Source organism: Podarcis liolepis (assembly GCF_965112155.1).
Source record: "Podarcis liolepis genome assembly, chromosome: 10".
Classification (NCBI taxonomy): Eukaryota; Metazoa; Chordata; class Lepidosauria; order Squamata; family Lacertidae; genus Podarcis; species Podarcis liolepis.
The window spans coordinates 73609015-73636704 of NC_139562.1; the positions used below are offsets into that span (position 1 = coordinate 73609015).

At 42.3% G+C, this 27690-nt stretch overlaps 1 protein-coding gene across 1 annotated transcript in view; it reads right to left on the bottom strand.

The window, feature by feature from the left end:
- CAMK1D (calcium/calmodulin dependent protein kinase ID) overlaps positions 1 to 27690 on the bottom strand; it is a 214236-nt gene that overhangs the window by 20089 nt on the left and 166457 nt on the right. The window contains exons 4-7 of the mRNA XM_083464223.1: positions 13494 to 13632; positions 9086 to 9212; positions 3876 to 3951; positions 248 to 360 (exon numbers count right to left, since the gene is read on the bottom strand). Of these exons, the coding sequence (XP_083320349.1) occupies positions 248 to 360; positions 3876 to 3951; positions 9086 to 9212; positions 13494 to 13632 (455 nt within the window). The remainder of the gene's footprint in view (positions 1 to 247; positions 361 to 3875; positions 3952 to 9085; positions 9213 to 13493; positions 13633 to 27690) is intronic.

The window sequence follows — 27690 nt, forward strand, 5'->3', positions numbered from 1 at the left end:
TTATTTTAAAATAAGCAAGTGTGGACGAGTCCTCTTATTCCCACATTATGCTTACAATGTGGGAGCTGGAGGAAAAGTGGAATACAAGAAGTGCCAGGATTCAGAAGAAGAGATGAGTATGTACTGTTGGGAAGAGAGGGGAAGGCAGTATTTAAAACAATGTATGATGCAGAAAAAGTATGTTCACTAACAACAAAGGATACTGATATGAATAAGTACCTAATTTGTGATTCTACTTGCTCCTTACCAGAGTCAGAGATATCATCCCAATATGGAGAGTCAAATTCATATTCTGCTTTAAGGATCTGCTCAAAAAGCTTGGAGTCATTTTCATCATAGAAGGGAGGATACCCACAGAGCCTAATACACACAATTTTTTAAAAAGCAGGACATTTTGAGTCACATGAGAACAAGTGATTGAAGTAGAACTTCAGTTTTTCACAATTAACTTTGGGCTTCCAAATGGAATGTCAGCCTCCCCCTCCCCCCCAGTATTTCACCATTTTGTGATTCATGGGCCACAATAATTTTGAGCAGTCTCAAGTGGGCCGTAGGAGTGGGAAGTTACACCATATGTGAAGCTCTGAATTAGGGCATCACTAATTCAGAACTGACTCTATTTTAAGTAAATATACACTTTTTAAGATCCCATAGAATAAGGGCCCAACCACACTTACCTTTCCTTGTGTCTGAGTGCCCCCTTTCTTTGCTCCAGAGCTTTCCGCACAAAAACACACTCTTAAAAGCTGAAGCTGAGCCAGGGGTGCTGACATGCCCCCCTTTCCCCCGTCCTCTCCTCAGCATGCGGCCAGCAGGGGTGGGACTCATGGAGAGCAATCTTCGCCCTCGCTGGTCCCAGCCCCCTCCCAACTCCTGGATGGAGGCTGGGGTGCACTGGCAGTGGATGTCGGCCCCTCAATATTGCGGGGAGCTGGGCCCCCAATTCAAAATATTGAGGAGGCTAGAACCCCTTGCACCCCCTATGCCTGGTGCCAGTGATCTGAGCAGCCATCAATCTGTGGAAAACCCAAGTTTGCTGTGAAGGTTTGCGGCAAAAAAAAAAAAAAAAAAACCCCACTTGGACAAGGAGCATTGACATAGCTGTCAACTTTTCCCTTTTCTTGTGAGGAATCCTATTTGGAATAAGGGAATTTCCCTTTTAAAAAGGGAAACGTTGACAGCTATGAGCACTGAAGCTCTGCCCAGAAAGAGTGGGGCAAAAGGTACACGGGGATAAGCCCTAAATGAACAATACACAACTCTCTCTCTCCTACAGCAAATGCTAATATTTCCATTGAGAGTCAGCTCAAGAATTGTCATGTACAAAACAAAGTGACAGTCATTCTTCACAATATTTTTGCCAAGGGACCACTTAGTAAAAATCAGCCTTGACAGGATTTCTTGGGAGCTGTGATGCTTTCTCTGCTTGGCTTCAGCCTCCTCCCGCAGTTCTAGATAAAGGGCATTAATCGAAAAACATTAATCTGGAAGACAAGAAGACTGCTTCTCTGAGTTCCATTTTTCAAATAAGCATCACTTGTGTAGCACACTGATTTGAGATCTGTAACGAAATAGTTGCTGCTCAGCATGTTAAAAACCACGCCGTCCAGATTCCAGGGCAGTCCCCCCCAGGCAGAAGGGATGGGGCGGAGCTGGAGAAGAACCGGGCAAAGAAGGCAAAGGGGAAAGAAAAGGCTAGAGAGGCAAAACAGGGTGGGTGCTGCAAGGAGGGTGGGATCATATGGAGTATTCTGGAGGATGCCATGGTTTTTCAACACCACAAACCCATCATGGCTTTCTACCACTTTAACTGTCACAGCTCCCCCCCCCCTAAGAATTGCAACTTGAAGAGATGCCCTAACTTCCCTAACTCCATAAACTATAATTTTCAGAATTCTTAGTGAAGAGGAAATGACTTTTAAATGACATGGTTTGAGCATTTCTCCCCCTCCCCAATGTTGCTTCCCTTCCTTGTTCCCCCCAAGGAGTGTTTCATTCATCCAACATGTGACATCTTCATGTAGGATCGTTGGGTGATTATCTCTCGATCCCCTGGCAGTTGTGTTGTGGGCTGGAGCAATCAATAGATCTGCTCTCAGTGTATAATTGAGGATGACAGTTTTCTGTCAATTATATTATGCAACCAACAACCAGCTTTTTACTTGATCTTTGTAGCACTATAACCATATAATCACCACTTTCCCTTACAAAATTTGGCCAAGACAATAGTCCAAGGTAGGCTATCACTTCAGACCAGCCTGCTGAAGCTTATAAGCAGACCTAAAGATAATCACCATTTCTCTGGTGCTTGCTCCAGCCACTAGTTTTCAGAGGTATATTACCAATTGGATAGTTTAGGTAATGGCCTCAGATTTTGGTAATAGATTAACTATGTGGTGGATTAATATTCACACATTGATGCTGGGGGAAAATATATATGACAAGCTCAAAATTGTTTTGTGTACATTTGTATGTGAACAGAATAAACAACATAGTTTTGAGTAGGTAAACCCCCAAGTGCAGAGATCACATAGAGCAGTGGTTCCCAGTTGGCAAAGTACTGTGGACCCCCAGTTTTTCAGAAGCCAAGCCATGGAAACCCTACTTTTGGAAATTTGGGTATCTCTTTTTCTTATATGAATGGTGCCATGGCCCCCTGGGTGGGCTACGTGAACCCCCTGGGGTCTGCAGGCTACCAACTGGGAACACTTGTCGTAGAGCATAACAGACCCCTCTCATCTTACTACTCTTGAGGTGGATACACAGAGTAGGTACTCTGCTAGCCTTCCCTTCTGTGTGGTCAAGGAGCACAGTTCACATGTCTTGAGTGAGTGGATGCAAGATGGCTAGATGCAAGGAACCACTGAGAAGGCGGCCCCTTCTCTGACACAGCCTGGCATATGATGGGTGCAGGGCAGGGAACAGGGCTCTGTCATACCCTGTGGGAATCCCAGGATCCACACCTGCAATGGGCTGAATCTTCCTATTTTAAATATACAAATTGTAACAGAAAAAAATCTGGGCCCTTCAATGTAGTTGCTTTAAAATAAAATAAAATGAATGTGACATATGGAATAACAGGAAGTTTCAAGCTGCTGAAAGCATACAATATGAATTTTCTGTTTTTTTAAAAGTCTGATCATAAAGCTGCTGAGAACTGGATATGATTAAAATGAAGCATTCAGGGGTGGCAGTAAAGCAACCCTAGTATTTCTTATCACATCTTATTTGTTTGAGGTTTTTAACATTTTTTGAACTTGTAATCTACAATATACTCAACCGTGCATAAAAAACCAGCACTAAGCCAGAATTAGCTTCTTTCCCCATTGCTCTGTGTCCAGTTCTATCAGGGGACATATGGTATGTATGTATGTATGTATGTATGTATGTATGTATGTATTTATGAATATTACTCTGCAGCTTCTAATCAGTGAAAATGTCTGCTACAATACAATGATCATAATAAAAACATTAACATATCATTTGCTTAAAAGCATAGCAGTGTGAGGCAACATCTTAAAATACTTCAGAGACTCAGGGCCAAATCTGATCAGATGGGATCTCTGACCAGAACTTCCACCTCAATGGGGTCACTTGGCTGTGGGACAGAATGGGAAGCAGGGTGAAGCCTTTCCTCCTGCACCATTTTCACAATGAAAATTGCCTCCCCCCTCCAGCTGCTGTTCATCCCTTTCAGGAAAACTGATTTTTAGAAAAACGGAATGATACATGAGACCTGATCATGGGTCTGATTGAAAATGGTGGTCACTGAGCAAACAACCCACTATTAATTATTATTACGTGGCACACTGTGTGTGAAAGTATTTGAGATTAATAATGAAATCACTAGTGTAACCTCATTTGATACTACTTACAGAATATATGCAATAACTCCAATGGACCAACAGTCTACTGCTTTGCTGTAGGGTTTCTGGGCAAGAACTTCAGGAGCTGAAAGAAGGAGGGAGAGGGAAGGAAAACCCATAAATGTCACAAAAGCCAATGAATGAGCCAAAATCCAAACACAGAACTCAACAGTTGTTCACTGAAGTTAACATACATTGCCCCTGCTCTATTCAATTGACACTGAAATATAATCTTGGAATTATGAACCGGGATTTTCTCAAATATCTTCCTCCAACAACTCCAAAATCTGCTCTGATGGGTTGCTGGAACCCCCAAAGAAGGTTAGGGGGGCACATGGGGAGAGACAACAGGGTAACGCCATGTTGCATGAGTGGGCTTCATTCTCCACATGCAGACCCCTATGTTGAATTCCACTCAACATGTGTGGGGGTGCCATCAATGTAGCCAACATGGCCCCCACCAGATGTTTCAGAATACAATTCAGACCAGCCCCATCCAGCAAGGTCAATAGCCGCAACCTCTGAAGGGCACCACGTTATCCATCTCTGATAAACACAGTGTGCGTCACAGAAAAACCTAAGTAAAAAGTCAGCTTTCTGCCCCAAGATGCTTTACGATCTAAATTAAGGTAGCTATGATACTATGAGCGTATCTACACTAATTACAGTACTGAGTTAAACTGGTTTAATAGTAATTCCCTTTCCTCGGGGAACCTTAGGAGCTATAGTTCTGTGAAAGGATCAAGGGATCGCTAATATTTTTTTCAGCACCTTGACAAAAACTACAATTCAATATTTTTTTGAGGGAAGTCATGACAGTTAAACAATTACAAACTGATATAAGTTTGCAGTGCAGATAAATTTTTCTTGCTCAGAAATATGTGCAAATGGAAGATGTTCTACAGTGTTGTTCTCATAATATCACAGAAAGGAACCCCCTAAAATCATACTTCCCATTTTACATATAAAAACATTACAGAACCATCAGTTAATGATGAGGAATTGCAGTTTCATACGAGTTTCATCTTCTAGCATTGCACTAATACATGAACAGGCCACTTGCAGAGACGGTTATTTTTGAGAGTGAAGTCTCACATGAAGCTATGCATATGTGTTTGACAGACTGGTAAATTCAGGTCTCTTTATCTCATGTCTACTCTGATTGACAGCAGCTCTCCAGAGAGTCCATCTTTTCCAGCCCTGCCTGGAGATGCCAGGGACTGACCTGAGATGCTCTGCTGCACAGAGAGCAGATGCTCCGCCTTGGTACTGCAGCCTTTCCCTTCATGCAGGTTTTTAGCTAAGGCATTAGTGGTGGACAGCCAAACAGAGAAGGGCTGCACATTTTAGAAATGTAAGATGAAATATGGTTGGTGGAAATTACTGTTATCACAGTGTCACTTTCTGCAAGCACTACTTCATATTGCAGCCAAGTAATATCATAGAATCGTAGAACTGAAGGGGAACCCGAGGGTCATCTAGTCCAACCCCCTGCAATGCAGAAAACCTGCTCACAGCCATTCCTGGGTGGACTTGAACCACCAACCTTCTGGTTAACAGTCAGACACACTGACCCATTGTGCCACCATAATCACTTGGTTCCATTTTATGTTTTCATGTCCTCGGTCAGAAACATTTGAGAAATAAACTTTATATTTCTTATTTATGTATATATATTGAGGCTTAGACAAGGAAGAAAATGCTTGCTTCTGCAAAGGAGTGGCAAAATCCTCTCCTCCCATCTCAAGCATTTCTGAGCCAACAGCTGACAGATGGATGAGGGGAGTTAGTCCTCTGTTCCACCTGCTAATGGATATGAGCCACTCCTGATTGTCACCTTCCTGGCATGAGCCCCACGTCCACCATTTGAAATGCTAAGATTTTAAAGAGGTTTTATTTTTAAACTGTGAATCATACTCATGAGCAGCATCTGACAGATCAGATCAGAGGATGGTAAATAAAAACAAGAAGGAGAAAAAAGGGGTGGAAGGCCATCAATTTCCTGCCAAGAAAAAACAAAACACAAAACTTTTGGAAACTTGAAAAAGACACGTTTCACAACAGCTTTGATTCACACTGATCACTAAGAAATCCTGACAGTTCTGCAGCAGTGTGCTGCCAAATGGAAGATTTGGGACAAGACAACAATCTAGTGCAGTGTGTCACCATGATATGCTTCCTCTCCTGCAAAGGGATCTAAGAGAGACAGCTGTCACTGCCCCTCTAGCAAGCTGACTAATGATCTGCCTTGGCTGTCAGAAGCAGGGCTAGCTGTCTGTCACAAAGTGATGGGAATTAACGCCAAGCAAAAGTTGTCTACAAACTAAGGATTGGAGTAGGGAACTTGTGCCTTCCTGCAAGCTGCCACTGCACATTTATGGCACTTATCTGTTATTGTTATTGTTGCTTCATATTGTGTCATCCATGAAAGTTGTGTGAGATAACCACTCCTTGCCTCAACAGGCTTACAAATTGAGAGACAGAAACAAAGGAGACAAGAGAGAAAGGAGCGGAAAATGGAGTCAAACATCAGAAAAATTCCAAGGGAAGCAAAATGAGTTTTTCATAGGGCTTTCACGTATCTATTTTTGTTGTCAATAATACAGGGAGACTCAGTCAGCATCACTTCAAATCACCAGTTGACATGACTCCAAATAATCCTCTCAGCAGCTCCCTATTTCCACAAAACATTGTTTCCTTCTCACATCAACTACTGTTTTAGAAAATATAATGGGATTATTTTCTGAAAATAGAAGTAAAAAGCTCTCATCCTCCGTCACTTTTCAATCAAGAGAATGAAGTGGGGGAGGAGAGAGAGATGCTTGTTAGAGACATATTGTTTCTGATCAATGATCCCCAACACATTTTAATTAAGAAAGATAAGCAAGCAATATGAACTGTTCAAATGAGCTTTCTTAGCTCTCATGCAACTCATAGATTGAACTTCAGAAAGAAGGTTTCTAGTTGAAATTCACAAAACCAAACTAACTCCAAAATCTAGTCTGGTACAAGCTGTACACTATTTCACAAAATAATATCACATGTGTTGGTATGATCCTTACACAGAATTTTGAGGAATATCAAATCTGCTCTATGTTTCAAGATTACCAAGAAAAACAGTTACCATGTGCACATGCATGTCTGTGTGCAGTTTTATGCCTGACAGATTGTACACTTGTGGTAAATTCCTAGCCAATTCCCAGAATTTGACAGGAGGATGCATGTGACATGGTCCAAGACCATGTAACATTGGCTGAGCAGTTGCACTGGCATGTTCCAGGATGCCTAGTTCAAGATTCTTGGCTATGTCTCTGTCTCTCTCTCCCACCACAAGATTATTTGCCTCCTTTTTATTCTATTAATACCAGTTTTTGCCCTCTGAAGAGTTCTGTGAAATTAAGAAGTTTGTTCCATTTTTCAATTTTGATTGGTCCAGTGAAAGTACTATCACTTGCCTATCTGACTTTCTTTAGCAGTTTTAAATAAATGGCAGGATAAATTCCTAACAGGCTTGAGCTAAGCATGCGCTTCCTCTCTGTGTAGCCTTGACTAGGTGATATTTGGAACTCTTGGATCTGACATGGCTGGAGGACTTTTATAGTACGGTATGCACTCTGCAACACGAAATGTAAATATAATACATGTAGGCACCCCAAGTTCTATGACAACAAAAGCTGAATTTTGTGACCTTTATAAATAACGCAATGCTTGGGCCCATCCACCGTCCCATTTCTGCCATGATTTCAATGCACAGATCTGTGATTGTAGGCATGTTTATTTTCCTCCCACCATTTTTTCTGGGAAAACCTGCTGTTCACCCCTCAGTTGGGTTTTCCTCAGCTTAACATTACTTTGTTCTGATTCAACCATAAACAGTGGGTTTTCTAAGGGAAAGCGGAAGGAAAGAACACCACATAGGTCTGTGCCTACAAATCATGGACTGTGGCTAGAAACCGTGGCACAAGTGTGGCTGAGCCCTTTATTATGCAATGTTGCAGCCATGGCAAAACCCACTCATGAAGCCTTTTACACAAGTCCATAGCTCTCCTTGCCCATGGAAGCAGAACAGATGTACACCCCTCCTCTATTCATCCCTTCTCCATTTTATCCTCTCCCTCTCTTGGCTTTTAGACTGCAGGTTCTCCTCGGGGCAGGGACCGGTTTTCTCATTGTTATGCTGCACATTGATGGCACCACGCATGCAAGCAAATAATAAAAATGAGGACCATCAACCCGCCCCAAAAAGCAAACTGAGATTTTTAGGGTGCTGACTTCTGAGGCCCATATTATATCCTGACTACATTTCCTGAGCTCTCAAGGATTCAGGGAGCTTATTTGTAGCTTAGATCAGGGATAGCCTACATGTTCACACTCCAGAGTTTATGAACTCCCTCCCATCAGTTCCAGCCAGCATGGGCAATGGTTGAGAATGACGGGAGCTATAATTTAACATCTGGAGGGCAACACATTAGCTAGCCTTGACCCAGACAAAATCATAGGCCTTTTAAAGACAATTAACTACAAGTAGAGAAAAATTAATTGGAAACCTCAAAATAAATGCATCTCATATATTATAGATACAATATATATGACTTTTTATAGTTAATTCAAAATGTGATGCAGGATATATAAACTGTATATGCATCTTTGTAACTTTGTTCAAATGCTACAACTGAACTGGCAGGTGCAAAGATGTGCATTAGGAGATGGTAACTTCAAGTTTCAGACACCTCTCAAATCTAGCCAATTATCTTCAACATCTAAGAGTGAAACTAAATGGTACATTAGATGAGTGAACATTTAGATAAAAGCTGTAGGGGCAACAGGATTGGGACCAGAACATGTGGAGAAGGCTTTTCCCCAACCCTTTCCTCCTGTGTCATAAACCCAGAGCAAATAATCTCCTAGAAACTACTGTTGGTACCAGAGGCCTTTACAGCCTTGACCAGCCAAGGCCAAACGTTACCCATCAACCATGAATTGTGGCTTGCTAGGTGCCAGATAGCCCTCCCCCCGTTTCTTTACTTCCAGGAAGGCAACAAAAGCAAAAGTCTTAAATAGGTTCCCTGAGGCAACAATATATGGCTGTTGGACTGCACATGGCTTGGTGACTTACCATAAACAATTGTTCTAGTCTGAACCAGTGCAGAAAATGCCAGGGATATCGGTGGAAAATTCACATGAAACTAGTCCTGAAAATTATGCTGTAGCATGCTTACCGACATATCCTGGGGTGCCACATGCTGTGGACATGACGTCGCCTTTACCTTCCATTTTTGACAGTCCAAAATCACTTATCATTATTTTAGATTCTTCATCTTGGCTGTAGTACAACAGATTTTCAGGCTGCAGGGATATTAAGAAAACAAACCTGAGACATGAATATTGGGTTAAATAATGTATCTCTCTATTTCATATGCCATCCAGTTTCTTAATATAATAATTCTTTTAAATCTCTGCTTGCCAGATGTATGGTTTAGCATGAAAATGTCTTGTGACAACTTACTAAGACACAGGATGTAATTGAGTAGTGTGAGCAGATGCAACTGGGGATCAGGCTCTTGAACTCTTAGTCGTGTCTCTTGTAGTTTTTTTGTTTTGTTTTTTACCTTTAACAGCTATACAGAAGGTGGGATTTTTTTCAGGTGCTAATGATTTGAACAGTAGCTGATGATATTCCCCTTCATAAAAGGTAGAGGAGCCTCATCCTCTTTTGCATTTGAGTCATCCTAGGTAAGGTGGGCTGTCATCTTTTTCTGACCAGACTCCTTTGCTTCTAACAGCTGCAGTGAAGCAGACATTCAACAGAAGGAGTGTTCTCCACATCAAAGACTGTGGATTTCTGCCCATCACACAAGCATGAAAGATTCAGTAATTTGGTCGGGAAAAAAGGCTAAAGTTTGGCGGCATTTGGTCATCTGTTCACTTTCAAGCAAAGATGCACCTGCACCTCCTTTTTTACCCAATATGTTTCAGGAACACCTGGCACAGATTGCACCACATGGCAGGTGTGTGTGTGTGTTGCAGCCCTTCTGAGGCACAAACAGCAGCAATACTGCAATTGCAATGACGTTTCACAAAGAGTTCAACCAAGGACTCCTATAGAGAAAACTTCTAGGTCCGGTTGAAAGGAAGCTTGTTACAACAATGTTACAACAGTGTCAAACACAACATTGCCCCCCCCCCCCTTTCAGGACCAGACTGAAGGCTGGGAACAACTGTAAGTGGTGAGTTGCGGCCAAACCTCTGGCTTAAAAAGGTACCCAGGTACACTTCACAAACACCGAATTCATCTCAAGATGGTTCTGTGCAGCCTCTTGAGGCATCATACAGAGGCAGGGTTCAGTAGCAAAGTATAGAAACACAGGCAAACTACTTGAGAGAAACATTTATACAGGCAGAAACACCCATGGAGGCAAAGGTGTGGCTAATGAAGCAAAAATAATCTGTTGTATTCAATAAAATTGTATCCCTATATTCATTTGTGTTCAAGTGATTGAAAAGGATGCTGAGTACCTGAAATAATAAAAATGGGGACTGAAAGTGTTTGGTGGAGCAGAGGTGCTGTATTCTCTCTCTCTCTCTCTCTCTCTCTCTCTCTCTCTCTCTCTCTCTCCTGGTATGAAGTAAGCCTCCCATTAAATTGCCAGGCAGTTATATTCATGCAAATCTGACTTCAGATCAACATCAAACCCCCAAAGGCTGATCGGCTATGAAGTGTGTAACCTGCTACACATTCTTTTAATAATTCATTAACATCCAATGAAACATTTCCTTAACACAAACACTTTGGAGAATTTTGATTTTCCCACTGGGTCTGCTACATCACCACTGTTTGGGGTCCTTTTCTTTGGTCAGGCACTGTGCAGCCTCTGTTTAATGAACTTAGTGTGTTCCTGGAAGCTACCTTGCAGGATTAGGCCTTGGAGCATATTTCAATTCATGCACAGAGAGGTGGCCAGCATTTCCCATAACATTAGGGACAGAGTTACCAAGAAAGTGGTACAAATTCCTACCATAATTTTACATATTCCTTTTATAAACCCAATATATATTCCAGCCAGGAGATTCCAAGAAATGACAAGAAACAGATGGAATGATTTAATACTGCTGCATTCCCTGGTCAAAATCCAAAGCTGATGTAAAGAGTTGCACCACCATTTAAGGCGTCATCATCATATTATGATAGAATTCAAAACTTTGCCTTGCAGCCTAAGTCAGGCAGGCATTTCTAGTGGGTGGATTCAGGTGTCTGTGGATGAAGCCACAGACTTTTCAGAATTATTGGGTCGTTATATAAACTCCCAAGTCATTTGCAAATTAATTCCTTTTCATGCTCCTTCTTTGAGTCACATTTCATAGTTCTCTTTGGCATGTGCTGCTAATAAGCTTAAGCTGTTTAAAAAACATAGCAAGGAATTCCTTTAGGTACAAAGTGTAGAAGATTTAAAATAGCTTATCCAGACCATTGTCTGAATTACTTGAGTTTGCTCTTCAGAGCTTCTGTGTCAGGAATAATTCTTATAAGCTATTTCCTGCAAATCACATTCTTTTAGGATAAGCCTGGATTTGCAAAGAAGATACTAAGCAACTAATTCTTGAGCTGAATTGAACTAACAGTCTAACAAACAGGACATGTAAAATTACTAACAGCCCAACTTCTCCTCACACTTTTATTCCCAACAGGCATGAACTCCTGCCAATACGGTGTCCCAAATTTTTATAGTACCAGTTGCTATGGCACAAACAGCTACAATCATAAATAACCATGGAAGGTCAAGATGGAGGATGGGAAGGTTTCCCCATGAACATCCAGGGAAATGCTAAAAGTCTCTTAAAGTTGCCTGCATCTGCAGCCACAGAGGTATTGCTGATGAGACACGAGACCCATGTGCAAATAACAGAGAGCCTTCTGCAGAGCTTCACACTATGTATGACACTGGGTCATGCTTAGTTCGCCCCAACCCGCTCCATAATATTATTTCATTCATTCAGCAGTCACATTATCGTATCCTTTAGCTCCCAAAGTGCTTACTTAAACATTTAAATTGTAGTTACACAATAAACTAAAACAACAATACAAACTGAACAGCTAAGATTCCAGCATGAATCAAAACTGATTGGATTAAAAGGTGTATTTTATTCTCCTGGCACCAAAAAGAAGCCAGATGCCAAATGAGGACCCCTGTAGTGGAAGGACCAAAGACACCATGGATTGGATCCAGACGTCTGTTGATTTCAGTCCCATTGAAATCAATGGGGCAATTTAGTCATGACTGAAGTCCCACTGATTCAATGAATAGTACAAAGTGAAACTAATTTAATATGGATCCAAACCCCATGGAATTGCCAGCCACTAGTGCAGGGTGGTAGAAAGGGGGGAAATTGTATGATGGCATGGCACCATGCAGTGAATTTCATAAGATGGTTCTTTTTTGCCAACTAATTTTCATTAGTTTTCAAAAAAATTAATGAATTTACATCCAATTAATACAATTTAATACAAATTTAAAGTTGACTTCCCACCCTGTTTCTGCAGTGTTTCCCTTCCCTTCTTGCTGCATCATAGCACATACTTTGTTCTACTTCCCAATCCTTTACTTAAAATAGTTTAACATTTTATCATTAATTATTTTTTCCTTTACCCTTTTCCATAAGCTGTTCATATTTCAGTTACTGCTAGAACTATTATTTAACTATAACATATTTTTGATAAATCCAGGGACCCCGGGGTCATCTAGTCCAACCCCCTGCAATGAGGGAATCTCAGCTAAAGCATCCATGACAGATGGCCGCCCAACCTCTGCTTAAAAGCATCCAAGGAAGGAGAGTCCCCAGAATCTTGAGGGAGACCCTTCCACTGCCAAACAGCAGCTCTGACTGTCAGAAAGCTCTTCCTGATGTTGAGTCGGAATCTCCTGCCATGTAACCTGAAGCCATTGGTTTGAGTCCTGCCCTCCAGAGCAGGAGAAACAAGCTTGTTCCCTCTTCCCTGTGACAAACCTTGAGATATTTGAAGATGGCTGTCCTATCTCCTCTCAGTCTCCTCTTTTCCAGACTAAACAGACCCAGCTCCAAATGAAGCAGTAAACATCCTTCAAACTTCACTAACACATGACAAGATTGTTCCTGAAACCTTTTTCAACACCATATCAATAAGGGTGCCTTTTAAACTTTTAACCAATTATCCGAAATAAAAGGGGATCGGTCACTCACGCAACCGGTGTCTGAGGCTTTTCTCTGGCATGGAGTCGTGCCTCCAGCAAAGATTTCCACCTCCAGGCTTCCTACGGTGTCCGCAGGTTCACATCACCCCCCCCAAACTCCCCAGATTAGCCTCCTCTCCCCCCTTCCCGCCAACCAGGCCTCCCCGGGGCTCCAGAGAGCCTCAGAGCAGCTACTTCCATGTCTGTGGCCAGAAATGGAAGTCTGAATTTCATCAGATGTTATTAGAGGATTGGGAGAACTAGACATGGTCGTGTTCTTTTTGGTGACAGTCTTTTTGAACACCTGATTCTACTCTCAAAGACATGGAAAACTTTGAAACAAGAATATTGAGAAAGAATAGTGTCAACAGCTGTTTCTGATGGTATAATATAGATCTGTCCTGTTAGCAAATTACCTTACCTTGAGGTCTCTGTGAACAATGCCCATTCTGTGAAGATAATACACAGCATCTAAGACCTGCCGTATCAGAGTGCTGGCATCTTTCTCAGTGTAAAATCCTTTCTCTACGATGCGGTCAAATAGTTCACCTCCGGACACACTGGAAAAAACCATAAGGCATGGTAATGTTAATATAGGTTAGACAAACCATGGCAGGAAAGTTAAAAGAAACAGAATCCTTTCTTTAGCCATTTCTTATGCATACATTCATGTTGATCTAGATTAGGATTATAAAACAGAGCTGAGAACTGGAATTTCCCCATTTACTAAAACAAATGACCTTTTCTATTATTATTCTTCTTGTTTGTTCTACATTGCTTTCATGTTGATTCTTTAACTGTGATTGCAGGGGGTTGGACTAGATGACCCTTTGGATTCCTTCCAGCCCTATAATTCTATGATTCTATGATTTCCTAGAAAATACAATACATGCATTCAAATTGATGCTGATTTCTATCTATTACAATGGGGAAACAATGGGAATGAAAAGGCCAGAAGATAACAGCAAAATTCACACACACTGCTTCAAAATATGAAAAGTGTTTTGCATTAAAATGATTCATCTGAAATTTTTCACAACTGATACTACTAATAATGGATTGATATGTTCACCTGGTACTTAGAGAGAACTTAAATAATGTATTAAAAGTCCAAAACACATTTCAGCAAATCAAGGAAGATGCTCACATTTTTGCTTAAACTCACTGAAGATTGGTGAATTAGAAACACAATGAAGGGATTGGGAAGAAGCAGAGATTGTAGATTTCTAGTTCCAGAAGAGAAGTTGTGTTTGGGGCTGGTTCATACATGATGGTATCTTTTCAAAGTCCATGTAGTCAGGTTTTTTGCTCTGTATGTGCTGTACAACATGAGCACACAGAGAAAAATACAACCATGTATAACCAGCAAACGACACAGGACACATGTGAACTCCATGTGAGTTCTTGCCTGAAAGTGCCTTCCATGTTGAAATGTTTTATATATATATTATTAGCCCTTAGCAGCGGCATAGCTAGGGGTGTGTGCAAGGGGTGGGTTGCCATTTACCTTTGGGGCAGAAAGCCAGAGCTCAAGGTTGCAAAGGCAGGGCATTATGGGCTACACTTGCAGGGTGCCAGAGCCACCATGACCCGAAAAAGCAGTGCAGGGCTGGCGCACGCCTGGCACATCCCCCTCAGCTGCCCTCCAACTGGAGGGAAACTGAGAGGGACGCAGTTGCTCTGGTGGCGTGCCCTGCCCCCATGGCAAGGCTGGCCCTTAGCTTTTGGTAGCGGAGGAGGAGGAGGAGGAGGAGGAGGAGGAGGAGGGTGTTGTGGCACCTTGTGAACAGAATTCCTTGTGAAGTCATAGACAGCATGCTAATGTGTCAGATAGTTTATTTACTTTCTGACTGACAACGTGAATCAACACATTTACTTTGGCTCCCCCTTCCTTACTATGTTTTGTCACTAGCTGTGTTTTCTTATTCACACAACTTGTCTTCCCCATTTTTACCAGGTTCTCCTCTTGCAACAGCTCCGGAAGAACTGCACTCGTAGTGTTACCAAGGGGTCAGGCTCTGTTGAGTTTTCCTTAGTTCCCTCCCTTGAGCCCTTTACTGGCGCAGGGGCTAGCTTAAGAAAAGACCCTGCCCTCCACCAAATACTCACAGAAAGCCAGCCAAAGGAGCAAGCCAAGCCAGAAATTGAAGGCACAGGGGGAAACTGGGTGTATTGCATAATGCGAAGAGAGGCTTAGAGCAACTGGCATTCCTCATCTCCCAGGAGATTTTGCAGCATTAGTATTTCAAGAGCAGGAGCAAATGAATCCCCGCTCACTTCAGAGTGCCATCATTCAATGTGCTATTACTTGTGCAAGACAGTTATGTTACCTTTGGGCTTAGAATGTCCTTCACAGACCACAGAAGAAGCTAATAGTTGTGAACATGGTTACTCACCACCTGCCAATTGCTGCAGAGGAAGGACAAAACTGTGCAAAGGTAACTAGAATGCAAGTGGCCTAATAGGAAACTTAAAATGTGACTTTTCATTGTCCTGCAAGAAATAACACGATGAGGAGTTCTAGAAGTGTTTTAAATGAAGAACAGACTTAGGAGGTTGTGGACTGCTTCCTTGGAGGTTTTTAAGCAGAGATTGGACGGCCACCTGTCATGGATGCTTTAGTTGAGATTTCTGCATTGCAGGGGGTAGACTAGATGACCCTTGGGTCCCCACTACTTAAATCCACTTAATTAAAAGCTGCTTTTTACTCAATTTCTCTTCCAGAGTTCTGTTTTATCATTTTGCTGTTCATGGTTTTCTTTCGAAATACTGCATATAATTTTCACCTTCTTGAGAAAAGAATTGCAAACAAAACTCGATGCAGCAGCAGCAGCAGCAGCAGCAGCAGAAAGTGGGTTTTCCTGAGGCACTTTCCTCTCAATCAGTTACGCTTCCCTGCAGGAAAGCCAGCAGGCACAAGGCAATCCGTTTTGTATGTGAGGGATGTTGGTGAGCCTTTGTGAGAAAAGACTGAGTGGAACAGGCAGGCCTTTGAAGCACCAATAATGTGGTACCTCGGGTTACAGAGGCTTCAGGTTACAGACTCCACTAACCCAGAAATACTACCTTGGGTTAAGAACAGTTTCAGGTTCTTAACCCGAGGTACCACTGTATGTGAAACTGTGGTACCAGACTCTCTCTGTGTAAATAATTTGATACTGGATATAATTCTCTGAACCACAATAATGACTGATTAGTTGCTGAGTTGTCATATCTGGGGGCCAACTTTGCACACCTTGTGTTATTTATTTATTTATTTATTTATTTATTTATTTATTTATTTATTTATTTAAATTAAATGGTGTACTCCACAAAGATTCAGGAGGATAGAATGGAGAAATGTATATATATAAATATGGGTAGAATGGAGAAATATACATATTAAAATATTTATTTCGTTATACTCCAAAGATTCAGCATCGGTGATATAAAAGAAGTAAATTATAACTTGACATGAGCCAACAGTGTGACGCGGCAGCTAAAAAAGCCAATGCAATTCTGGGCTGCATCAATAGGAGTATAGCATCTAGATCAAGAGAAGTAATAGTGCCACTGTATTCTGCTCTGGTCAGACCTCACCTGGAGTACTGTGTCCAGTTCTGGGCACCACAGTTCAAGAAGGACACTGACAAACTGGAACGTGTCCAGAGGAGGGCAACCAAAATGGTCAAAGGCCTGGAAACGATGCCTTATGAGGAACGGCTAAGGGAGCTGGGCATGTTTATCCTGGAGAAGAGGAGGTTAAGGGGTGATATGATAGCCATATTCAAATATATAAAAGGATGTCACATAGAGGAGGGAGAAAGGTTGTTTTCTGCTGCTCCAGAGAAGCGGACACGGAGCAATGGATCCAAACTACAAGAAAGAAGATTCCACCTAAGAGCTGTTCGACAGTGGAATTTGCTGCCAAGGAGTGTGGTGGAGTCTCCTTCTTTGGAGGTCTTTAAGCAGAGGCTTGACAACCATATGTCAGGAGTGCTCTGATGGTGTTTCCTGCTTGGCAGGGGGTTGGACTCGATGGCCCTTGTGGTCTCTTCCAACTCTATGATTCTATGATTCTGTTAACATCTGGCTAAACAGCTTGTAATTACTCCAAAATATGCTGGTGAAATGTTTGAGGATTACTTCTGTACATGTAGGATCTCTTCTGTTCACCATTTTTGTCTCAATATGGCAAGTGGTGTTGCCAGGTGATCTCTGAGACGGGACACCTATCTCTGTCTAGTCACATGTGATGTGTGAATTTGGTTGGTTTGACTAGTTCAGTAGTTGGTGTCTGCACTATTCTACTCTGTTTTGTATGCATTTAATTGGTCTTGGTCATTACTTCCTAATCCAATTCCTATAACAAAAGCCAGAAATAGAATGCAGGTAAGAACCAGGGATATGTTACAATTAGCTAGAGGTTTGAGTTCCTGTTTGTGGGATTCGATGCTTCTGGCAGAATGCTTTACCTTTACTTCACTACTGTGGTGTTATGACCAGCCACAGGGAGCTCAAGGTGAAGAAAATGGACTTGAATGCTCTTTCACTGAAGACAGGAAATGTGGTTTCCTGCCCAGTAAGAAATGGAAGAAAGCTTTTCTCTTTATTGCAGCAATAAGAGCATCTCCTTGTAGACAGTATCCGCCTTGCAGCTGTTGTTGCTATCAAATCTGAATGGACATTCACTTATCAAGCAGTCTGGATTTTTTTTTACCTTTGTGAGTTAAAACAGAATGTAATTAAGCTGAGAGTGATTACTGGAAGGAGGTTCAAGCTAGCAATGACTCTGGTGCTATGCTAGTGACTGGAGTAATGTTTAAAAAGATTTAGGATTTAGGGACGCGGGTGGCGCTGTGGGTTAAACCACAGAGCCTAGGACTTGCCGATCAGAAGGTTGGTGGTTCGAATCCCTGCGACGGGGTGAGCTCCCGTTGCTTGGTCCCTGCTCCTGCCAACCGAGCAGTTCAAAAGCACATCAAAGGGCAAGTAGATAAATAGGTACTGCTCCGGCGGGAAGGTAAACGGTGTTTCCGTGCACTGCTCTGATTCGCCAGAAGTGGCTTAGTCATGCTGGCCACATGACCCGGAAGCTGTACGCCGGCTCCCTAGACCAGCAAAGCGAGATGAGTGCTGCAACCCCAGGGTCGGTCACGACTGGACCTAATGGTCAGGGGTCCCTTTACCTTTACCTAACTTTGGATTTAGGTGGGCACATATCTTTTGGGCTCTGTGGATGTTCAGTTTTCACAGACGTGGGGGAGCCCTGGGCAGAACAAGCAGCCCAAGCTGCCTTCCCCAAATCTAGTCTCTGGATACACCACAGGTATCGTCTAGGCAACAAGACCTGTTTCTCTCCTAAAGGCAGGCTGCACTGCAGAGAGTAGAAGAGACAGGGAATGCAGTCAACATCATTTAAAAATAAATAAATGTTACTGTCATCACTTCATCTGTCTGAAATTCCCTCCCAGAACTTCTTTCTGGTGCCACCACTCCTTTTCTTTCGAATTTTGCATAAAAAGCCTTTTTTTACACAATGTCTTTGGCTTAATGTAGCATTCTTTACCTTCAAATGAAACCAAGTCTCAGTGGGTGTAACTGCATTTGGTCACAATCATCTCTTGCTTCTTTCCCCTTCCTTTTGCTGTTTTCTTCCCCTGCTTAAATGTAAATTGTAAGCTTCTCAGGGAAGGGTCCTGGCTTTTAAAACTGTGGTTTCTGTTTCCAGATCTACTGTGATTCAAACTGGGAGGCTGGGGGTGCTGTTGGCAGTGAGCCACTGGCTCGGGGGTGCCCTGGGGGGGAGGGTGAAGCAGAATGGCTTGTGCAGCACCTAGCACAACTCCCTCCCAGAGATAGCTCACTGGTGACTCCAGACTAATCCGGGATAAAAATACTTCCAGGTTAAGGCTTCAATGACCTGAATAACCTCTCACTTGGCATCTACTCTGTGTTTTTCCAAGCTTTGCTCCCTGTTATCATTCATTCTACCTAGAAGGCTGCCCAGTTGCAGCCACAAGAGTTGGCAGATTAAACCCAGAAGAGGCCCTTCGGAGCATCTATGAACGGCTGGTTACTTTCAGTCCAGGTCTTATAGTACCTTTAATTACCTGAAGTGCTGAAATTGAACTTCCTTTATTTTTGTTCTTTTTGCTGCATTCACTTTTAGAGTACAAATATTTGTTCTTGCTTTAAAAGGAAATATGTCATTAATCTGTCTTTGAAATTCAGCATGGGGGCGGGGGAATCCCATTCCATATTTCTTCCCTGTTCACAGGGCAGCTTGGCATAATCCTTGTATATCCTTAAAATAATGTGAGACAAATGTAATGGAAAGCTGGCCAGTACGCATTCACTTCCTTTTGAAAGGTAGACAAGGAAAGCTGTTTCTACATTTTGTTGATGCAAAGGCACCTCTCTTGTCTCCAATTTCAAAGGTTTGTGGGATTTGAAACATGAGAACATGCATGAGAACAGACTGAAGCCCAGCAGCAAATATCATCATCGTCTTGGACTAGGAAACAAAATCACCAGCAGAAACACAAATATTATAATGGTACCAGGTGAGCATGACTTCTTCAAAGATTTCCAAAATCTGCTAAGAAGAGGAGGAGGAGAGAACAAGGATTCTTTAAATTGTTATTATTACTGCTGGGGATTGCTAAACGAAAGTATATGTGATTTTTATTTGTCTTGATATGGTTCTTCTTCAGTAGGGTCTGCACAGTACATGACCACAAGGTAAAATGTTCAATACTTTTAATAAATAATATCCCTATTTCCAACTACACTTTCCCCATCAGTCATAAAAATGGTTGCCTGTTCACTGCAACACACTGTAGGTTTTCCTTATGCAGTTGTGCACTCATATAAACCACATGGAAGAATTTAGTTTCAGGATTGTCCTTTAAGTCATTTCAGCATTTCCTTTCAGCAATTTCCTCACAGAAAAGTCTTGTCAGTGGAGAAGGTGCCCAGCAGGGCTACACAGCAAGAACCTGACCATTCTAGTGTGTTCTGTGTTTCCCATCCTCCCTAGAAAGCTTCTTGGAAGCTTTTGTGACCATTTCCTCTTCAAGGTGAGATGAGTGAGCCGGTGTAGCTCAGCAGATGGCTTGTAGGACTTGGGAGAGCAGAGTCCAAATTCCCACTAAGCCATGGAACAAACTGGGTGTTCTTGGGCCATTCATGGTCTCTCAGCCTAATCTCCCTCACAGGGCTGATGTGAGGATATAATGGGGGGAAACCATGTACACCACCCTTGAGCTCCTTGGAGAAAAGGTGGAATATCAATGTAATAAGTAAATAAATGTTGCTGGACATGCCTGGGATTGGCTGGAAGCCAAATGCTTAATAGCATTGACAAGTCTGAGGGTGAAGACCAGCACACATTCTAAAATGTGGCGGCAGCAGTTTGGAGACCTATTTGCCACATCTCTTCCAAGCCACTTTCACTAGACGGGAGTGGCTGCCTTTACTTTCTGCTCTCCCCACACCCACTGCACTCCCTTAAGGCTAAGCATTCTCTGTCCCCAAAGCTATTTTTATACGTCCATCATCATGCATGCTGCTTTACAGGAAAACAGGCAGAAATTCATCATGGAGCAATCAACAGAGGAAAGGGATAAACATGGAAGCAAAACCATATTCCAGTTACATGTGCTTATGCCTAGCAACAGAATGAGTCACGCCAGGACAGGGGGCTTTGGGGGTGGCGGCGATGGCCTCACAGAAAAAGTGGGCATTGAGAAGAGCTGTTTGGCAGGGGAACAGACTCCCTTGGGAGGTGGTGGCCTCTCCTTCCTTGGAAGCTGTATGGTCTAGTTGAGATTCCTGCAGTGCAGGGGGTTGGACTAGATGACCCTTGGTGTACCTTCCAACTCTATAATTCTATGATTCTATTGGATTTGGAAGAAATACAAGGCAGCACCACACATGTGTTCTGAGAGAAAGATTAGTTCCTGAGGGAGCATGAGACCTTCAGCTAGCACTGAGCAGCGAAGATCACAGGCAGCATGGATCCATCGAAGGCCTCATCCAGACTTCCCCTTGTCCTGTGCCAAAAAGCATGTGCCCAAGCAATTTTTGCCTTTGCCCTGCTGCTTCGAGTGCTCTTTAATGCTAAATCAGAGGAAACGTCAATCCAGAGAAAACCCAGTTGACATTTGCTCCAATTCAGTGCTAAATCTCCAGATTCTCCAGGGCAACCTGAATTGTGGATGAGCCCTAAGTGCCCAGAGATAAGAGTGGCAAAGCCGTTGAGGGCTTCTAAGGTGAGGACAGGGAGCACGTGCTGGATCTGGGAGGGGGAAGAGCAGGAATCTCTTGCAGGGGCTGAATCAGAACTTTCATAGCTTCAGAAATCAACTGCCTTCACACAGGAATTCCCTCATCTGATACTACTAGTTTGAAATTCTGATCTATCAATACAATGGACACAATACACTTTCCTAATATTTTTTGTTGATGGGTTTATAACATAACATTGATTGCCATTAGAATCTGACTTTAAAATCATATTGGTATTTCAATATTTGTGTGGTAATTACAATGGCAGGATCAGCAGTATTTTGTTTTTACAGATATGTAACTGGTGCTAGTATAAACAGAGATGCTAGTTCATTGTCAGAACATGTGCGCCCATCTGTGTTTCTAGTGAGATCCACATGCATTTCTTAGGCAAAGGGGGCAATTTGCAGGAGTTATTTGTTGCAATTCAGATAGAGAAGTTGCTTGGGGAGGGCAGGTAATGATGATTTATGAAGTGTTTGTAGAAATCACTGCGGCAATATATTGTGGAAAATGTAAGAGCATTTACAGATGGTAATGAAAATAGTCTGCTGCTCCTGCCATGTTATTTATGCTGCCCTGACTCTTAGTATCTAATTCTCCAGTCCCTACCATTATTCCTAAAGCAAGTATGAATCTATTTTAAATGCTGTTGCACCAAAGATGTCTGGTTTCTGTTTGGCCCTGGTATTGCCCATGCAATATTGAAAATGTCATCAGTCCAGTTTTACAGGCCAGGCTAAAGAAAGTACATGGCAAATGAGTATCTCTCCATTGATTGCATTAACAGTTTAAGAGCTGAATTAAGAGGAATTCTTTCTGGTTCAGTATCAAGATGTTAAGAAAACAGAAATGCAAAATGTTGCCTAATTCCCAACTAATGGTGAAATCCTTTGCAGTGTAATCCTGTGCATGCTGCATACACACCAGAAGTTGGAAGCACATTTGAAGCATGCACACCCAAATAATTCAGGGAACCTTAGCTTATAAGCTACATGGCTCCATTAAAAGGGTTGACATTAAAGTCCTTGATGACCTGGGACCTGGACAGAACACATTTCCTGATACCTACCTCCACAAGGCTTAAGATCTTCCAGTGAGTCGCTGCTCATGGTCCCACCAGCCAGAAGCCAGAGAGCCACCAGCCAGGCAAGCTGGTGACACGAGACTGCATTCTCTGTGGTGCTACACTATCTATGCACGCCCAACTGAGATGTGGCAGTCCTCCATTTTGGCAATGTATTGATTTGGAACCTGGTGGTGTTGATGCTGTTTGGGGTTTAGATTTGGTGTTACAATTTTTGGCAATGGATCTATGGTTTTATTTTGTTTTATTTTATATTGCATCCTGTGTTTTGAATGCTACCCTGTGCTCTGATCTGGAGGAAAGTGGGCTATTAAAACTATGAATGAATAAATGATCAAACTGTTACCACAGCTTTGCATAAAACATAATTTTGAATGTATCTTTAATGTTTTGATTAATTTATGACCCCAATTAATCCATCAATGCTTTTAGTATGGTTTTTAAGCACCAATGACTTTCCCCTCCATCATTAGCCAAACTTTGTAAAATAACACCTTGGGGGTTAATGTGTTAAATTTACAAGTATGCAACTATGTTTAGGTTTTTTTCTTTGGTTCCCTTTAAAAGACGGTTAAAAAGACTTGCTCCAAAAATGGTTTCAAGGGCTGGGGGTGGCAAATCAATTAACTTCACCCAAGTAGAGATTTAAAACAACAGGGAGCCATCTGGTGGCTTGATTCCCTTCTAATTAAAATCTGTCCATTGGGTTCCCAACTCATTGTACCTACATTGTGATGTTGCTAATAAATTTAACATTACAAAGCATAGCGAGGAAGGAATTAACTATTGTTACACACACAGCATGAAAAGAAAATGCACGGAGTTAGAACTATGACTTAGCATGAGTTGGATTTTGTGGTCAGCTCCTAATTAAAGTTTGAAAGATTTCCCATGCAAGATGCTAAGCAGTTTGAAAGTGTTATGCATGTGTGCATCAAGATGTATGGTCAGCTGCTACTGGGCCTGGCGTGGGGGGCCTGGGGGGGGTTCCTTGCTTCCTACACGGGGGGGGAGGGGGAGGTGCTAATCAGAAGAGGACATTTTGACTCAAGATTCATTTTAGTCATGGGAATTAGGCGATTGAAGAGCCATTTTTTTGTGCTTGGCTGCTATAAAGTTCCCAGGGCACCTGCTGTACTCCCTCAGTCTGCCATGGAATGAGGCCACTTTATTCCTCTGTACTTCCAGCCTGCCTCTCGCCTACCTGTCAGCTCCAGGTATTCACCACCTCTTGCACCTGAGCACCTGACATGTTCGCATACCTGGGTCCTTATGAAAACTAGCACAACTAGAACCACTCCAAGGAAGATGTTATCTTGACTCCTAGATATTAAGAGTATGACAATCTTACGCAAGAGGGATGCTGCCTGAAAATACGAGACTAGCTTTCTCCATAACTGAGGTTGATGACTACATGAGAAATGAAGTCTGCCACAGTCTTGTTAAAGTCAGGAGGCTGTCTTTTAGCACAGGAAGAGAATACAGCTCCTAGGGGTTCCCCCCCCCAAGCCTCACCAAAAGCGCTTTGCATTTTGCTCTTTCCCCAGGTAAGTACATTCCATAACTATTTCTGTAACTCCCCAAAGAGACCATTACCTTTTTAGTGGGCATTTGCAAATCAGTGCATTCTTTTCATTCCATGTCACATAACTAGCCTTGACATACAGAAAATTAACACTGGTGAGAAACCCAGTTCCATAACATACAGAATATTTGCTGTGTGCCATTCAGATAGAAGACCATAAGTCACCCACAGACAGGTTAAATACCAAAGCAGGACATTTCATTTACAGGTATAAAGTCAACTACTGTTATTCATACTATTATTATTCTAATAAATTAAGGTGACATTTTAGAGCTTTAGTTGATATATGAAGTGATACCCCCCCCAATCTGCTCTTTTAATTAGTCCCATTCAAAAATGAAAATGTATTTGTACTTCTCAACAGTTTCCCATAGGAGGAGCCAAAACACTGCTGTAATCTTCTGTGCTTAATATTTGAGATCTTTAAGGAGAAATCTACCTTGTGTCTAATATTGTTGTTTTTAGCCACCAGCCATCAAATAATAGTTACAAGTTCAACTCTAAAATAAAGTGCTTCCCAATTTAGAAAAAATATTGTTTTCAGGAATTTTCCACACACACACACACGCATACGAAAAGAAAGAGATATTTAGATTCTATCTGAAAACATAACTCTATGAATTGAGAACCAAATATCCTTGAACAATATGCTTGTGTGTCAGGTCTTCAATATTTGAGAATGTTGTTAATGCAGTTTCCATTTATGTTGCTTAAAGGTGATAAGAGTTTGCACAGGAAAACTCACAGATAATGACCAATATCAACAGAAGATCTTGTGATAAAAGAGACTCCGCAATTCTCCTTATGATTTTATCCATTTCCGCCAATACATTTTATTTTCCTTGCAGATAACTGAAGTTTGCATCCTTCATATGTTTTCAGCTTCTAGCTGTACATCTTGAAACTTTTAATCAGGTCTTCCCATGTTTACAGAAGTTCATCTGAGATCTTATCCACAGAGAGATCCATGTTCTATAGATTATGACTTGCTAAGTTAACATCTATTCAAAAATAATGTATAAACTGCACAACACAGAGATATGAATCTCTCTATTCATTAGAAATTCTTGGATATACTGTATTGCAATTTTTATTTTAAAGAGCAGATCATTGAATGTGAGACAGTTAACATTAACTACATGATAACAGCTTACCAGAGCTACTTCTGTGAAACAGAATTTAGCTATGTACTTACCTGTTTTCTCAACATCTCATTTCTCTCTACCTTTATGTCTAATTAGCTTAAGACTAGTCAGCAGGCTGCCCAAGGAGAACATCTGACATTCTGACTATGGTGCTTCTGGACCTTGGCTCATGGACTACATGGGCCAGTGACACATTCAAAGTGTGTAAAGTGTACAACGTAAAGAAGCCTGAGCACTCCAGCAATCACAGCGGTGCTGGGGCCACCTATGCAGGTGGAAAACGTGTTTAACAAGTTCCTGTATTCATAGATAGGCAGGCACATAACAGCATCCCCATGACGGTTAAGATGGAGGCCACAAATAGCACAAGGTCTGCTATGACCTAGGAACACTGTGAAAACAGTCAATACAGGAAGTAATAATTAGGCGGAAGTAACATTACATTAGGGAACCAGATGTTCATAATTTTAGGGTGGAAGTGAACACACTGCATTTGGGTTATATGAACTATCTTCTCCCTCCCCACCACGCGCCCCGTGCCCCCAGTTAAGCTCTAGGGAAAGTTGTTTTGCCTAACTGTAGGAGTAGCTGCTGTGCAGAGAACTAATCAGCTGGGAACTGGTGAAGTAACTAACCCACTCTCCCCTTTCTCCCTGAAGGACTTTTTCAACCTTAAAAGCTAATAATTTAGTGGCTGTAAATTTAACTGGCCAAATGCACATATAGTGCTAGGGTGCAAAAGGCAGGCATCCCAACTGCAGCATGGGAAAAGTAAGACAAAGTGCTGAACCAGCCCTTGATTCACTCGGCAATGCAAGTATTGCGTCAGTTGTGAAGGTAAAAGGAAGCTAAGCTTGAGTTGCAGAAGAAAAAATGCAGATGGTCTTGATCTGGATGGATGGTTGTACCTGAAGCTGCTACTTTGGATGAGATCACTGAATCACTGATCAGCCTTACATCTCAGCTGTCAGTTGGAAGGATCTTAAAGGAGCCAAATCACTGCTCCAGTGCCTCTGAGTCCTTGCTAGGAATGTCTCCTGCCCTCGCAGTGGCTTTGAGCAGCCAGAGACAAAGTTCCAGGCTCTGCACAGAGAAGTCACAGTTACTGTGGGAGCAAAGTCAGATCCCTTTCTTTCTGCCCCATTGACCCCATACAGTTCTCTCTAATGTGGAGAGAGAACAAGACACTTTCCACCCATCTGTTTAGCCAAGGACACTCAATCCTTCCACTAGCAGCCACTGACTTTCCTTTCAACGGACGCAGAAAGAGACCCTGTCACGGATCCGTTCTGACAGCTATGCATCCTTTCTGCTCCCAATTGGTTCTCTTTTCCCTTTCCTCTCCTTTCCTCTGTAACGCTACCTGTAGCCTGGAAGCCTGAGGGCAGAGCCAGTGTTATTTATAAATTTTGGACTTCCGGGTTAGCGCCTCCGGCAATGGCGGATTTCCTCTGATCGGGAGGAATCCGCTTCGTGGAAATTAGGGTCTGGACCGCCACGGCGAGGCGGAGACCCATCAAAAACCACAGGCGGGAGAAGCCTGTGGACGTGGGATTTGGCAGGCACCTTTTGCGCCTCCCCTACTCGCGGGGAAACCCGGCTCCGGGGATCTGGAGCGACGTGGGGTGAGCGGTGCGGTGCTTCTTTTCATGGAGTGAAGCCGCATTGCTCTTGCCGGAGAGCGCTGACTTTTTTCCTGTGGACAACTGGACTTTAAACAACTACCCGTGAGTAGAACGGAAAATTGGACTATGAAACATCTTAATTTGGCACCGAAGCGGGAAGGTTCTAAACAGGAAGTCCGCCTTCCGCTTTTGTAAATAGATTGAAGCAAAGACATTGCAAGCTAAAGTCTGGAAAGTCTTTTGTAAAGGATTAAATCTCCATTGGCTAAAACTACTAAACCCCCCTTGGAAGCAGGAGAAGAGGGGGGAAATTTTAGATTGTTCAAGCCTGCAGGAGAGAGAGTAAAGAAAGGTAAATTTCCACTGCCTTGAACCTGGGAACGGGTTGCTAGGAAGACAGACGTTTTGGGAAAGTTTATTGACTGTGAATAATAATGCATGTTGACAGATAGTTAAATAAGAGAAACATATTGACTCCAATGTTTCCTTTTGCACTAAAAAGGAACAAAGATTTGAAAAACGAAAGCAATTTTGTTGCTGGATCTGCTTTTAAAAGGACGGATACAAATAGAAATTGTTTCCCCTAGAGGGAGCTTTTGAAACTGTTGTTGGAGTCGATCTGGGGAATTCTCCAGCTGTAGATATTAAAGATTGTGAGAACCAGACATTGACCTTGAACAAGAATGTGCCCAGAAGAAGCATTAGTGATTGCTTTTTGCAAGACAAGCGCTTTATTGGAACAGCTACATGAGAAGATGGATTTGATGACTGTTGCAGTTAATAATTTTGGACAAACAGTGAATACCTATATAGAAACCTCTCAGGAACTGACCCAGGAATCTGCTTTGACAGGGCAAGTTGTGCAGAAGACAAAGGAGGAGGTTGCTGTTGAACCTCAAGTAATA